The sequence below is a fragment of the Lynx canadensis genome, chromosome F1 (genome assembly GCF_007474595.2).
Source record: "Lynx canadensis isolate LIC74 chromosome F1, mLynCan4.pri.v2, whole genome shotgun sequence".
Classification (NCBI taxonomy): domain Eukaryota; kingdom Metazoa; phylum Chordata; class Mammalia; order Carnivora; family Felidae; genus Lynx; species Lynx canadensis.
In genome coordinates, this window is record NC_044319.2 from 588226 (window position 1) to 602669 (window position 14444).

Consider the following 14444-nt stretch of genomic DNA (forward strand, 5'->3'; position numbering starts at 1 on the left):
ATGGAGGTCAAGGACACCACACCGTTAAGCGACCTGAGCCTCAGGAGGCCAAGGGTCGTGCCCTATCCGGAGTAGTCTGGAAGTATTGCCTCTGACATAGAAAGGAACCGTGCCCTGGGCAGGATCGTGGCAGGAAGATGGGAATAAGCAAAGAAGGGTCCCGCGGGGCTGGAGTGACAGAACCTTCCAGAAGAGGCTTCTCCAAACGACTGCGTCTTTCTCCCGGGCTCTCGCCTTCTCTCATGCCGTTCCCTGCACCCAGGGCAGCTCCCCTCTCATTGTCCAGTGGTTGCACAATGCCTGGGGTAAAGCTCATGCTTAATAAGTATTTACTGAGCAAATGAAGAAAGTTCCAGCTGTCAGCTGCCCACCCACCTGCACGAAGCCCGCTCCCCCTCCTGAGGCAGCATGGAACACTCCATCCCCTTGTGGCCTGACTTTTCCGCACCCCAAACATTGATGTCATGCTCCTTCAAGCTGTCATTACTTGTCTATGAATCTGTCTGCCCCATTAGACAGGAAGCTGTCAGAGGCGGGCACCTGTCTTACTCATGTTCCCACGCTGCCCGGCAACTCCCAGGGTGAGCACTGAGCCTCACGCGTAGTTGACGTTTGAGACACGTGTGTGGATTGAATTCCTGAGTGGAACTGCTCCACTGCCTGGGGATGGTGAGGGGATGCCCCTCCGGGTCACCAGGAGGAGGCTGGACCACACAGGAGCCCCTGTGCCCACTGGGTAGGCGTCCTGGGCACATCCACGCATGGGCCTCTGGAACCCTCCGCGTCAATCTCTCTGTAGGGACCACGGGCCGGCCGCCCCAAGACAGTCTACAGTGAAATGTAGGTTGTTCTAAGATAAAATCAACGAACGCCCGAAGGACTCAGGAAGAAACTTTGAACAATCGCACCCCACCCCCCCGACCACGCTCCTAAAGAGGAATTGCGATAAAGGACCTATAGCTGAAAGAGTGCCATCCACAGATTCCATTTTACCTTCAGAAACTTCTCTGTGCAGCAGGGCACCTCTCACCTCCCGCGAAGGGCCGTCCTCCCCGCAGTGTCCCCGGGCCCCCACCCCTCTCCTTAGCCCAGGACAGCACGTGCACCTCACTTCCCCGACTTGAAATCTCACAAGGGTGTGGATTCCCTCACGTACAAAACTAAATTTTATTTCCTGTTAATCTCCCTCTTGTCAAATTAATTCTCAATGAGCCGGAAGAGCCTTGGACAGAGGGTAATTCCTTCCTCCCCAACGCCTTCCGGAGTGTAAACCGGTGAACTTGACCACGGAACCTGTCGGCTTGAATTTCGTCACCAGGTAACTTCGCTCAATTCCCAGTCCTCTCCTCCTCATTGGTTTCAGTTCCATCCAAGCCGGAACGGAAGGCTTGCCCCAGCACCTCCTAAAATCTGGAGAGTTCCCTTCTGCTCTCCCGGTGTTTTGCTAACAGAGCCATGCCCCCTGGTGAAAACCCAGACGCAGGTCCCATTGGCCGTGTTTTCCCTGCCTGGTGTCGTTGGGGCCGCCCCACCCTCAAGCCAGAAGGGATGCTTGCTGGCATGTTGACTCTGGGAACACGGCTGAACCTCAGGACCCTCTCACTTGGGCCCAAAAGCCAGGCCTAAAAGCAGATCACGGTCACAAGACCCCTACTGTGCCTCGAACAACAAAAACAAGCCCCAAACCGGTAAAAATTGCCGGCGTTTACGGCCTGCTTCCCAGCACGTGGGCGCTGCTCCGTGTGGTTCGTGAAGCGTCCCGTTTACCCTCACAATAACCCTGGAAGGTGTGTATTCTTGTGGCCCCATTTACAGGCGAGGAAGCTGAGGCACAGAGGCCTGCGGGACGACGACAGTCCGGGAAATGAGCAGAAACGTGCTTACAGGTGGGGAGCAGTGGTGATTCATGCTGAACTTCCGGCCCAGGGGGTCCCACCCCTTTGGAGAGGTCTGGAGGGCACCCTGTGCCCTTCCCGCTTCTCCACCACGTGCACACGCAGGCCGGTGCGCTGAGGCCTCACGACCGTTCCTCTTGTGAGTCTCCTGCCCCCCTTGTCAGTCGGTGGCCGAGCCGGGTGCCTTCTGGCTCAGCGGACGAATGTGACAAACGGGGACGGAACCCGCTTTCAGGCGTCTCCTCCCTGAAAGCTGGGCCTCGGTACAGGAGGCAGGACTGGGAAGGGGAGGCTCCTGGAGGCCAGGGAAGCCCCCCGAGCCTCGACATGGAGCCACGGCCAGGAGCAGAGACCCCGCCTGCAAGGACCGCACGTGGAGGTGGCCACCACAGTGGGGGGAGATTAGGCCCCTTCCCCATAGGTGCCCTGCGAGCCAGCGTACGCGGCCCTGGGGAGAGGGAGGAGGCCGGAGGAACGGGCACTTGGCGTGAGATTTATTTCGTCCAGCGGCCCGGCTCGAGACCAGAAGGGGCAAGGTGAGGTCCCCCCTCAAACAGACTAACCAGAAAAGTTCATTTTGGAGTCAACCCGGAGAGTTGAATATAGATTGGTTTTTAGGTGTGATTAAAGAATTACTGTTAATTTGTTAGGTGGGATATACGGGTGCCTGGGTGGCTGGGTCAGTTTAGCGGCCAACTCTTCATCTCAGCTCAGGTCTTGATCTCAGGGTCGTGAGTTCAAGCCCCACACTGGACTCCATGCGGGATGTGGAGCCTACTTTAAAATAAAATAAAACAAGAAAATTAAAATTAAATTAAATGACAAAATTAAGTTAAAATAAAATAAATATAAAATAAGAATAAAATAAAGAAATATAAAATGAAATGAAATGTAATAAGATATAAAATAAAATAGAATAAAATTTGTTAGGTGGGATAACAGTATTGTGACTGTGTAATAAAATGTCCTTTCTAGAAGTGCATAATTTAGGGTAAAATGTCACAATATCGGTGATTTACTTCAGCAAAATTCTTCAGCAAAGAATGGTCGTATATGGAGTTTCAGTATACATTTCCTTCACCTTTATTTATATCAGATTTATACAAAATCAATATTTTATAAATATGTCAATGTGTAAATAAATACATGAATTTTTTTTTTTTAATTTTTTTTTCAACGTTTATTTTTTTTTCGGACAGAGAGAGACAGAGCATGAACGGGGGAGGGGCAGAGAGAGAGGGAGACACAGAATCGGAAACAAGCTCCAGGCTCCGAGCCATCAGCCCAGAGCCCGACGCGGGGCTCGAACTCCCGGACCGCGAGATCGTGACCTGGCTGAAGTCGGACGCTTAACCGACTGGCCACCCAGGCGCCCCATTAAATACATGAATTTATATGTAACTTAATAAGTGATAATGTGTCTAGAAAATGTATAAAATATAAACGCATACATATCAGTAACATAAATTTTTTCAAGTGGAAATGCAGTCCCCGCCCCAGCCCCGCCCCTGCCCGTCCCCCAGCCCCGCCCCTGCAGCCCTGCACCTGCTCTGGAGCAGGACTCCTCAGGGATTCGGTGGCCCAGACCACGTCCCTTCTTTCCACCCTGCAGAGCCCTGTGCCTCATCAGCTGTGAGCCGCACCGGCCTCCAGAAACATGAGTGACACATGCCTTTACGACGTGCAAACTCCAGTGGTGGCGCTTTGCCCCATTGCCGGCGGGCCGTCCGCCAGCGGGTGGCTGATGTCATCCTTTGCAAAGACCCCAAGCCGGACGTGCACGTGGCCGGTCCCACGGGACTGAAGGTGGACGGTTCCAGGACACGTGTCCCCGTCCCTGCTTGGACCGCAGTCCCACACCCGTAACGTGGTGGCTGCCGATGGCGGGGGGCACACGGCAGGACATCGGGAGCTCGCGGGAGGGGCCCCTGCTGCCCACGGTGGGGCCGCGGTCTGCTCCTGGGCTCCAAGCTGCTCTGGTGACCGCGCACACAGTCACAAGAGGGCCGTCCCGGGACGAAGCTGACGGGAAGCCCTGCGTGCGGGCAGGATGGGCCTGGTGGGCTGCAGCCGTCCCGAGTACCCAGCGCACCTGATGCCTGCCACCCGAGCGCTGGCTCCGCGCTCCCAGGGGTCTCGGCTGAGTCTGGGGACTGCGTGAGGGCGCGTGTCTCCCACGTTCCCAGGAGGAAATGCAGCAGGCCTTTCCGGGCGCAGTGACAGGGCTCCGCAGGCAGTGGGGACCGGAGCTACGGAGGAAGGGGCCAGACCCGAAGCCGCTGCCCGGCCGGCCACGCCGTGTGGTCTCCCACAGAGGAGGTGGGGACGCTGAGAGCCCACACGGACCCTCTGCACGAATCAAAGGCCGCCCCCCCCATGCCCCTGGTGTCATGAAGCGGGGCAGGGGCCGCGTGTCTCCCCAGGCCCCTGCCCTCCACACCTCCACAGAGGCCCGGCGGTGATGTACCCGCACCCCAGTCCCCCTGCTTCTGCTACCACGGCTTACTGGGAGCGACTGCAACCCCCCCCCCCGCCCCCTTCCCGCTGGGAGAGCCTCCTCATTGGCAAAGAAAAGGACCAAGTTTTCAGAGGGCTACATTGTGCCGGGCGCTGACCTGGGCTCCAGGGAGCTGCGGAAGCACGCGGTGACGGGTCGGTGGAGAGCGCGCAGATAGGGGAGGCGCAGGACACCACGGGGACCTCCCCGGGGACCACGCGGTGCAGCCCCGGATTCCGGGAGGCCGACCGGCTGACGCAGCCTCACCCGGGAGGGAAGAAGAGGTCACATCGAAAAGCAACGTCTCCAACCGCCTCGGTCCAGGGGAACACAGGAGCATAGCGTGAGCTTGCAGGGGTGTGAGAGGCGAGCTCTGTACTGCTGGGGCCTTTACCCACCTCCTGGGCTGCACGGGTGAGGCGTCCCCCACAACCTGTACTGGGGACGTGAGACCCCACAGCAAACACCATTTTATGATGAGACTATTTTTTTGGTTACCAGACTATCCGCGAAAGTAGTTGAAGCCTGCGGGCCTTAAAATAAACCCCCCTGGGGGTGGCCAGCTGGCTCGGCCAAAGGTCCAACTTCAGCTCAGGTCATGATCTCACAGTCCGTGGGTTCAAGCCCCGCCTCAGGCTCTGTGCCGACAGCTCGGAGCCTGGAGCCTGCTTCGGATTCTGCGTCTCCCTCTCTCTCTGCCCCTCCCCTGCTCACGCTCTGTCTCTCTCAAAATAAATACTTCAAACATTTTTAATAATTAAGAAATAAAAGTCTGTAAAAAAAAATAAAATAAAGTTACTGCAAGTTGATTACAACACAGCACTTTATTTTCTTTTTAATCTTAATTTTTGAAAGAGAGAGCGCTAGCAGGGGAGGGGCAGAGAGAGAGGAAGAGAGAGAGAATCCCGGGCAGGTTCCGAGCTGTCAGCACAGAGCCCCACGTGGGGCTCGAACCCACGAACCACGAGATCATGATCTGACCGAAGCTGGACGCTCGGTCCGACCTGGGGCTCGACTGAGCCCCCAGGTGCCCCTCACGTCACTTTAAACGTACGCAGCCATTCTGTACTTGAAGTGTAAGGAAGAATCAGGCCAAATCCCCTTGTCCTCCAAGAACGGGGTGGGGTGGGGCTTGTGCTGGGTCAGCGAGCGCCTGACCAACAGCAGCAGGGCTGGGGGACAGGCAGGTGCCGGCCCCAGGCCGCCCCATGTCACCCCGGGGCGGACAAGGAAGAACACGGCCACCGGAACAGACCTGCCTCCTCCCCCGCCGTCAGGACGGAGCGCTGCCTGCAGGGGTGACACCCGGAGCCCCTGCCCCAGCTAAAGGCCCGTGCCCGTGCCCTCCGGCCGTGCTCCTGGGAGGGGTGTGCACCCAGCTCTGCTTCCAGAAGCAGAAGACTAACCTCCACCAGAGCCGCAGGGGCCAAGGCGTGTGCGTGGTTTCTCTCCAGCAGCTCGCTGGCAGGGGCTGAGTGGCTGTCCCCCTCGCATCCACGCGTGAAGCTGGACCCCAGGCACCAGCTGTAGGCGGCGGGGCCCGCGGGAGGAGACCAGGATCTGATGAGCCCCAGCAGGTGGGGTCCCCGTGACCGGGTCTGTGCCCTGCGAGCGCCCCAGAGAGCCTGCCCCCTCCCTGCTCTCCGCCCGCACACACAGTGAGGATCGCGGCCCAGGGGGCTCTCCCCGGAGCCCGGCCACCCGCGCGCGGATCTTGGCCGTCCGGGCCCCGGGATCTGTGGGCCCCTGGATCCACGGCTACGGCAGCCACAGCAGACTCACACCTTCCTCCCCCTTCCCGAGACCGCGGGGGGAGAGCCGGCAAGGATGCGCTGACTTCCCGGCCACCAGCGAGGAAGGGAGACCCCCCCTCCTTCCTCACAAGGGCAGGAAGCAGCCACCCATGCGTCCTCGTCCTCGTCCGGCCTGCGGACCCTGGAGGCAGCCCCCCTGCAGCTCAGTTTTCCCAAAACCCCTCTCCTGAAGGAGGACCAGCAGAGCCCTCCCCACCCTGCACAACACTAGACAAAGCCAGGAACCGTTTGGGCCAAACTTTAATTCACTTCCGTCTGCCCTCTGGGCTCCGGGGTCGGCTTGAACACTGAGCCCCGGCCCCCAGACTGCCGGGTGGGACAGGCCGGGGTTCACGCGGGGACAGTGACAGGCAAGGAAGGTAGGAAGAGCGGCCTTTCGGGGACCGAGGCTCACAGAACCGCGAGGATGGGGAGGAAAGCGCGGGCGGGCGGGCGGAGCATCCCCGATGGCCACGAGCCCGGGTCAGACCAACACACAGCTGAGCCACGGCAAGAGAAGGACACCAGGGTGAGCCGTGTGCCTGCCGGAGACGCTCTCCCGCGACACGTCCACGCGCCAGCGAGCGCTGCCCGATAAGGAAGCCCTCAGCTCAGTCACCCGCCCCCAGGAGCAGAAACGTGACTTAGGGAAGGCTTAGACCCGAGAGGAACTGCCCCAAACAGGTGTGTGCGCGTGTGTGTGTACAAGCACACGCATGTACACACTCGCTTCCAGGTGAACCAGGTGGACCTCCTCGGGCATGTTTCCCGGAAGACCTTCCCCAGGTCCCTGGACCCAAGCCACGGACACTCCCACCTGTCGCTGGCTTCTGACCCCTGGTCCGCGTTAATCTGAGACATCCGGTCCTGGAAGTCAGGCCTTAGATGGCCCACACACCACCCACAGCTCCGTTCACACTAACAAGGGCTGCACCCCCGAAATTATCTTCGCGGTCATAATCAACACACGTGCTCGGACGGCTGCACGGCGACAGCCTTCCTCCCTGCGGTGCCCGCCCGAGAACTCAGCACAGGTCACCGTGAATGCGCTCCACGCAGCCCCCCTTGCGTCCAGGAACCTCCAAGCCCCACCAGCAAGCGGTTCCTCAAAGAGGAAGAGCTGCCACTCTGGTCCTCGTCCAGCAGCCTGAACAGTTCTGGAGCACCAGAGAAGGAAGGAGATTAGGGGCGGTCCTGGGCTTCGGAACCGCCAGAGAGCTGCCTCCGTGCCCCCCCCCCCCCAGGAAGCCCCTCCCTGACCCCCCAGCTCCCGCCTGCCTCAGGGACTCTGAAAAGCTGCGCGTAGATTTAGCGCGCAGGGTGGGTTGGGGGGCACGCGGCCCCCTGCCCCAGGGGACAAACCGCAGTTGTGAGCGGAGACGGTCTCTGGTCCTCTCCACCCTCCGAAGCTCTAGGAACCTGCCATTGTTTCCAGGCGGTGGAGGGAAGAGGGAACTGCGGACAGACCACGGTGGCCCCCTTGGCGGATGACCCCCTCTGTCAGCTTCGCGTCTGGCTGCCCCGCCCGCTCCCGTTAGAACCACCTCCCGGCCCTCGGTGAAGAAACCCCTCCCTTAGCAGGACGCCTTGTCGTGAGGCCACAGCCCGACAGGGAAGGGAGCCCACTCACTGCCCATCCAAGCGGTCTCCAGCCCCACTGACATGATCCCCAGGGAGGCACAGGTGACAACAGACGGTGAAAGCCATTTCACCACTACGGGGACGCCATCAGCCTGGCCCAGTGATTGCACTTAGCAGTCAACAACCTGAACCACGAGCGAGCGGGCAAACTATTGATGCGGCAGCAGCTTTTGGAGTCTCCAAGAAAGGCAGTCTCTGACCTTGGGCGTGGCCTGAGTGGGCCCCGCCTCCCCCAGGAGGTCCTCCTGGCTCCACCGACCAACCTGCCCCTGCCCCCTGCCCCCCCTTCCCCCCTCCCCCACCGCCCGCACCTGCAGCGAACTGGGAGGGACTGAGGGACAGGGACTCACCGAAGAGGGCCTCCGGGCCGGTCACACAGGCAGAGAAGCCATCAAAGTCGATGCAGCATCTGCCGTGGTGTACCACAGGGCAAGGGTCTGCTGCCCCCGGCTGCTGAGCGTGAAACCCACAGGGAGGGCCCGGGTCAAGGCAGGGTGGGGCTCTGGCTGACACGGCCGACCTCCTCCAAGGTCTCGTCGTCACCCCATGGCAATCCTGGGAGCCGCCCCGCCTCAGGACGAGCCTGGCGCTGAACTAGGCCCGTGGCCCCGACACAAAGGGCGCCTTCTGCCCCGCACCCTCCCAGCAGCCGCGAGGGCCCCGGGAGAAGCCTGGATGTCGCGCTGAACAGACCCCTGGGGGGGGGAAGGCGCTCGAGCCACCGTCACGTGGATGCCCCACGGAGGAGAGTCACCGCCATGATTGCCAGCCCAGGAGGAGTATTTACAGTGAGACGCCCGTCCCCGAGGCTCGTCTGCACCGCACGTCCTCACCTGCTTTCCTGAGGGCCACCCTCAGGTCGTGGGCGTCGACGGCCCCCGAGTGGGTGTGATCGGTTTCCCCATAAACCAACTAGAGCAGAAGAGAAACCAGGTAGAAAGAGCCTCTGGGGGCCCTGCCAGAGCTACGCCCTCCACTCACGGCTTCCCTGACCCCCAAGAAGCTTCCGGAACAAAGATGAGAGCTGGGCTGAGGGCCAGAGATGTCCCCTCTGCCCCCTGAACGGCAGGGCGTTCCTCGAAGGCCTCGGCACTGGCACCTCATTGCCGTCCCGGGCCCTCCTGAACCACATGTCCGGGTTCTGTGCTGGGTTTGACCGTGATCAGCATCTGTGCAGACTAGGGTGGGAAACAGACCAGGACTGAGTGCCTGGGGGGGCGAGGGGCCGGAAACAGGACTGAGAAGGGCGCCCCCCCAGGATGTCCCCCACCTGCAGGGGGGAGCGAGGGGCTGGAAACAGGACCTAGGAGGCCCCCCTGCAGGATATGCCCCACCTCGGGGGCGAGAGGCTGGAAACACAACCTAGGAGGTCCCCCCAGGACAGTCCCCACCTGGGGGGCAAGGGGCTGGAAACACGACCCAGGAGGCCCCCCCCCAGGACAGCCCCCACCCCAGAAGGGAAGACTCACCAGGTACCTCTGAATCTTCAGCCAGATCACCCTGAATTCTGCCAGCCCCAGGGTGCCCTTTCCATGGCTCTGGGCTCCGTAAAGGCCAACACGCCCACAGTCCACAGGACCACCTTCTCTTGTGACCACAGTGACCGTCCTGTCGTAAGGCCTCAGTGAGCCACCCACGTGTGCAGGGAGCGGGGCCCCGGGGGGACCACGGTGGGGAGGGTGGGGGGAAACCAATTCAAATGAAGATTAAAGAGTCAGGCACCCACTACGGCCCCCTCTGAGGTCAGGCGCAGAGCAAGGGCAGGTCGTGAGCCCAAAGACCTTGGAGCAGCATATCGCTAAGGAGCACCTAACATCCCGTCGTGCTGGTTATTGAGAGCGCTGGGCTAGAGGCCCTGGAAAGTCGCTTCCAGACTTAAATCTCCGTGACCTGTGATTGCAACAACTAGTCGGTTATCTCTGTAACTGGTAATTGTAACGACTAGTTGGCTAGAATGCCATATGTCAACAGAAAAGTCATCAGCAGTGCGTGTCAGCGCCTAGAAGGGGCTCGGAGCTTCCCCAGGGGCCACTGCTCAGCTCTGGGGGGACCTCTCTTCTGTGGACCACGCACATTTACTGTGCGAGCGCTAACCACTCTGCGGGACTGCTGCGCAAACCCATCCCGAAGACTGAGGACGCGCCGAGCCTCCGCCTCAGAGAAAGGGCCTTGACCTCCACGCTCTGGAGGACGGCGGCCCCAGGCAAGGTTCCAGGAGGCGATGTTGGACCATTCTCCCTCTGCGCCTTCACGGACGCCGTTCCTTCCACCTGGAACACCCTTCCCTTTCCTTCTGAAAACTCCCACACGTCTTCAGTGTAAAGTGAGGTTACTTGAGGCCAGGAGAAAACAAACGGATTTTATCTCCTGCGATAATTCTAAACTAGCGGTGGTGGCCATGGGAGAGCTGTGTTACTGCAGGAGACAGAACAGAAGAGGGGAGGGGTGTGGAAGGGGAGGGGAGAGGAGGACTGGAAGGAAGGGGAAGAGGTGGGGAGGGGAGGGGGAGGAGAGAAGAGGGGAGGAGGGGAGGGGAGAGAAGAGAGGCAAGGAGGGGGGAGGGGAGGGGAGAAAGGTGAGAAGGGGAGGGGAGAGGAAGGGAGGGGGAGACAGGTGAGAAGGGGGAGGGGAGAGAGAAAGGGAGGGGGAGAGAAGGGGAGAGGCAAGGAGAGGAGGGAAGAGGAGGGGAGAGAGGTGAGACCGAGGAGGGGAGGGGGAAGGGAGAGGCAAGGAGGGGGAGGGAAAGGAAGGGTAGAGGAGGTGAAGGGGAAGGGAAAAGGAGAAAGGGAAGGAGGAGGGGGGAGAGGCAGGGAGTGGAGGGGAAAAGGAGAGAAGGGGGAGGCAAAGGGAGAGAGGAGGGGAGGGGAGGGGCAAGGAGGGGGAAGGAGGGGGAGAGGAAGGGAGGGGAAGGAGGAAAAGGAGGGGTTGATGGGAGGAAGAGGGGGAGGGGAGAAATGGGAGGGGAGGGGAGAGGGAAGGAGAGACAGGTGAGAAAGGGGAGGGGAGAGGAGGGGAGGGAGGAGAGGGGGAGGGGCAGGAGGAGGAAGGGAGGGGGTAGGGATAGGATTAGGGTTAGGAAGGTGGGATTAACAGGAGAAAGGCACAGGTGCATTTGCTGTCTCTGGATTCCACTGTGCCTCAGTGTCCTCACCTGTCATTTCCCACCTGTCAGTGTCCCACCTGTCATTCCCACCTGTGAAGCAGAGCGTGGCGGGCTTACGGAGGAATGAGTGGGCAGGCGCACACTTCCTTACTGCGCGCAGCCCACGGACACGCGCTCCGCCCCTTCTAGGCCCTTCCCTCCCTTGTCACTGGGAAAGGTCGGGAGTCGTCAAACTCCGGGAAAAGGGAAACATCAAAGGATACGTCCGTCCATCAAGCTGATCATCTCCCTGCAAGTGTTGATGTCGAATCCCCCGAATTTTACGTCTGTTTCTAAACATTGGAATGGAAGGGGGGGCGGGAATCAGGATCTGGACAGCGGAGCGGACCTCCCCGAGCCCGTCTCTGGTCCCCTCCCCCATGGAGCGGGAATGACACTAATAGGAACACTCGCCCCCGAGGAGGCTCGGCGATTAAGCGGGATAATGAGAGTTACGGTGAGTTCTCAGCCAAGCCGCCACTGCGGGCGGCCCTGTTCTGTGTCCTCGGAACGACCACCGCCCCCGCCCCCGGCGAAACCACCGGCATCCCCATTCTGTGGAGAGGGAAACTGAGGCCCAGAGAGGTTGAGTGCTTTGCTCAAGACCACCCGGAACGGCAGGGGCGAGCGGGCGTACAGCGTTACAGGCACCTTGCTGGAGCTGCGCCCGGGCCTCCACCTCACCTGCACCCCGGGAGCCACGGAGGAAGGAGCCGAAGGCCCCGCAGGCGTCCCCCCATCTTTCACCCCTTCCTCAGCAGAGGCAGAAGCCAGGCCTGGAGCATAGAGCGGGGCGGGGGAGGGGGGGCTGTCAGGCCGCTGCCCGTGCCCTGATCGGCCCCAGCGGGTCTCCCCAGGGCTCCCCTCGCTGGGCCACCGCCTCCCCTGCCCTCCGGGTTCTGCCCCCCCCCCACCCCCCCCCCCCCCCCCCCCCCCCCCCCCCCCCCCCCCCCCCCCGCTCAGCCGGGTGCCGGCCCCTCCTCCACCCGCGGGCCCACCTCCACCCTCCCGGCCCCACCCCCCACCCCTGCCCCAGTCTAGCAGGAGTGAGGGAGGGACGGGACCAGGAGCTGACACGGGCCCAGCCACACACCCAACGTCCAGCGTCCTCAAACCCCCAGAGCCACACGGCCTCCGTGGTGCCGTGTGCTTCTGTAAACCGTCCACACCTACAGTCACGATGCGACGTGGCTTTCCATGTGATGTGGCCTCACACCCACCGAGGGACAGGGCTAGGGTTGGACACCTAACGAGGTCTGACCCCAAGGGTCACTCCTCCAGCTGTCCAGGAAAGGGCACACACCGGAGCCAGAGGGAAGGTTCGTTCGTCCTTTAAAGCTCACCCGGGGACAGGCCTCAGCAGGGGACACACGAGGTGCCAAGAAGGGCGCTGGGCTGCGGTGGCCGTGTGACCTCAGCCGCGTCTCCTTCCCTGGTGACGTGTGGCGTCACCGTGTGCACCCCGCAGCCCCTCCACCCGGGCCCTGGCTCGGCTCCCAGGGACAAGGGGAGTGCTCCCAAAGCCCCCCCGGGCGCCCGCGCTAAGACCCCACCACCCTCTGCCTGCCGGGAAAGGGAGGGGTATTGAGAGCCTGTGTCCAGACCTCGGCCTGTCCCTCTGGAGGCCCCTCAGCCGGCACAGCAGGGACAGCGACCAGCGCGGCCCCACCAGCAGGGGAGGGGAGACAGGCTGTTTTGTTCACTGTTGTCTGCGTTCTCAATAAGATACGATCCCTCCGCGGCCACGGCAACGAGGCCCTGTCAGTAAAATACTGGTCCGAGTGACCGTCAAAAACGTGAATAGACCCATTTTTGCACAAGCAGCCTGAATGGCTACACAAAGGGAGCGTAGGCAGGCTTCATTTCCTGCAAAGGCTTCCTCTGTATTTTCTTCTATTCCATCCTTCGCTCTAAAAAATAGGGGTGCCTGGGGGCCTCAGTCAGTTGAGCGTCCGACTTCGGCTCAGGTCATGATCTCACAGTTCATGAGTTCCAGCCCTGCGTCGGGCTCTGTGCTGACAGCTCGGAGCCTGGAGCCTGCTTGGGATTCTGGGTCTCCCTCTCTCTCTGCCCCTCCCCCCACTCTCTCTCTCTTTCTCTCTCTCAAAAATAAAATATAAAAACATTTAAAAAAATTTTTAAGTGCCCCTGGACTTCCCCGGGGGGTGGAGAATATTGTTTTTCTCCTCCTGTTAAGGACGGAACGTCTGTGCCCCCAAATCCGCGTGTTGGAGCCTGAGCCCCAGTGTGATGCTAACAGCAGGTGCGCCTGTGGGAGGTGACCAGGCCATGAGGGTGGAGCCACCCTCTGGGCTCACAGGGACTCTAGGGGACAAAGGCTGAGGTGGCCTGAGTTCTTGGACACCCCCTGCCTGTCTGGGAGGTCGTGGGGCCCCGCTCACCTTCCCCGCAACCTTCCCCAGCAGGCTCCCGGGCTGGCTGTCCTCCTGGCCCACCTCCCGGGGGTGCGGCTGGCGGGAAGCACGACCAGGGTTAGGCCGGGGTCGCCGGGAGAGTGAAGACCCCACGTCCCTCGCTGCCCGTTCCTACCGCACACGCGCCACGGGCAGGCGCGTCCCCTCTCCGCTGTGGGGGGTGATCCCACCAGCCCTGAATTTCCAGTCTCAGTCCTGAGTTGCTCTCAGAGAAGGACAGAAACACCGACAGCAGAGAATCTCCATCCCAGAGCCCCCCCTCCTCCGCCCCCGCCGAGACCCTCGGGTATGTAGTGTCTGTATGTGTTTTCTTAGCGTCCAGCAGGCTCTCAAGCAGCCACGGGATCGGAGACTGGCCGAGGCCACAGCCCAGTGGGAGGAGCGGGAGTCGGAGCCGGAAGACGGGAGTTCAAACACCACAGGGGTCGCTCGGTGGTTTCCGGCTCAGGCTCCGAGCCCCCCTTCCCTCCTCCCTCTGTTGTTAAATGACTGGGCCTGCGGGGCGGTGGGGGTGGGGGGGTCAGAGAAGCACACGCGAGCTGGTGTGTGTCAACGTCCCGTGACAATGACCGATCATTCCACGAACGGGTCTGTCCAGAGACTTGCCAGCCTGACACGGGCTCTCCTCCAACCGTCACACGCGTCCCGGATGTCTCCAGGAGTTTCCAGGAAGCCAAGTCGGTGTTCTAGAACCACCGCTCGGAAAAGCACGAACCAACACCGCGCTGGAGAGAGTGCCAGAGCGCTGGCGACGCTGTCCCTCGATGGCCACGGGCTGCGTGCCAGCATCTCGTTCACCACTCATGGCCGGCCTCACCCCTGCCCACGCTTTACCTGCTTTACCACGCTTTACCCACGCAGAAACCGTGGTCAGCGTGTCACCCAACAGACCAAGACCACACCTAAATCCCAAGTGTCTGTTCGCCCCCCTCCAGGCGGACAGTCGGGCTCTCGAACATCCGACTGTCATGACTGGAGGGAGGAGAAGGGAAGTCCTTGAAGGCAAGGACTGTCCCTGTCTTCTGTAAGTCCTGAGTCCCC

At 61.0% G+C, this 14444-nt stretch overlaps 1 protein-coding gene across 1 annotated transcript in view; it reads right to left on the reverse strand.

Annotated features, from left to right (window-relative positions):
• Positions 1-3569: 3569 nt before the first annotated feature.
• Positions 3570-14444, reverse strand: part of LOC115505510 (calpain-8-like) — a 45830-nt gene continuing 34955 nt past the window's right edge. The window contains 11 exon segments of the mRNA XM_030303149.1: positions 3570-3871; positions 4511-4654; positions 5799-6150; positions 7278-7342; positions 8177-8242; positions 8245-8294; positions 8662-8738; positions 9296-9369; positions 11193-11261; positions 11511-11652; positions 13371-13439. Of these exon segments, the coding sequence (XP_030159009.1) occupies positions 3570-3871; positions 4511-4654; positions 5799-6150; positions 7278-7342; positions 8177-8242; positions 8245-8294; positions 8662-8738; positions 9296-9369; positions 11193-11261; positions 11511-11652; positions 13371-13439 (1410 nt within the window).